General features: G+C 52.1%; 1 protein-coding gene across 1 annotated transcript in view; it reads right to left on the bottom strand.

The window, feature by feature from the left end:
- The window catches only part of ZAN (zonadhesin), a 71,883-nt gene that overhangs the window by 53,756 nt on the left and 17,308 nt on the right, over positions 1-819 (bottom strand). Inside the window, 1 exon segment of the mRNA XM_011943959.1 lies at positions 660-815. Coding sequence (XP_011799349.1) covers positions 660-815 — 156 coding nt within the window.

Below are 819 nucleotides of genomic sequence, written 5' to 3'. Positions count from 1 at the left end.
TGCTGGGATTACAGGCTTGAGCCACCACGCCCGGCCAGCTTTTTTTTTTTAAAGATGGGGTCTCGCTCTGTTGCCTAGGCTAAAGTACAGTGACCCAGTCATGGCTCGCTACAGCCTCAACCTCCCAGGCTCAAGCGATCCTCTCACCTCAGTCTCCCGAGTAGCTGGGACTACAGGTGTGCACTACCACACCCAGCAAATTTTTTTTTTTTTTTCCATTTTAAATTGGAGACAGGCTCTTGCTATGTATGTTGCCTAGGCTGGTCTCGAACTCCTGTGCTCAAGCAACTCTCCTGCCTTGGCCCCCCAAAGTGCTGGGATTATAGGTGTGAGCCACCATGCCCGGCCTAGAATTGTACACTTTAAAAGGGTGAATTTTATGAAATATGGATTATATCTCAATAACAAACAAGGAGAAGGAAGCCTCGTGGCTAGGTCCTGACACCCCCACCCACTCCAGCCCTGCCATCCCTCTCACTCTGGACAGTCCTCCCCATTTCCTCTGAAGTCACCATGGACTGCTTCAGCTCTGCCCTGAGAGTACTAGAAGCATCTAGAAGCAACTAGAAGCTTTCTACCAGAAGCATCCCTTTCCCTGACTCTCTCCTAGTCACTCTCTCTGACATTCAGCCTTGGCCCACACTCCATCCACCTCATACCTGTATTGGGTCTGGGGGTTGTGGTAGTGTCCAGGATCACACTGGTCATAGGGGCACTTGGAGCATGTGGAGACATCACCAAGGCTGCCAGCCCAGTGGCTGTGGGACTGGGATGGGGTGGCCTCAGGGCTGTGAGCTTCTCTGTGGGGATGGTGGGTTT

The sequence above is a fragment of the Colobus angolensis genome, unplaced genomic scaffold (assembly GCF_000951035.1).
Source record: "Colobus angolensis palliatus isolate OR3802 unplaced genomic scaffold, Cang.pa_1.0 Scaffold222, whole genome shotgun sequence".
NCBI classification, from domain to species: domain Eukaryota; kingdom Metazoa; phylum Chordata; class Mammalia; order Primates; family Cercopithecidae; genus Colobus; species Colobus angolensis.
This window is presented reverse-complemented; position numbering and strand designations above follow the sequence as displayed.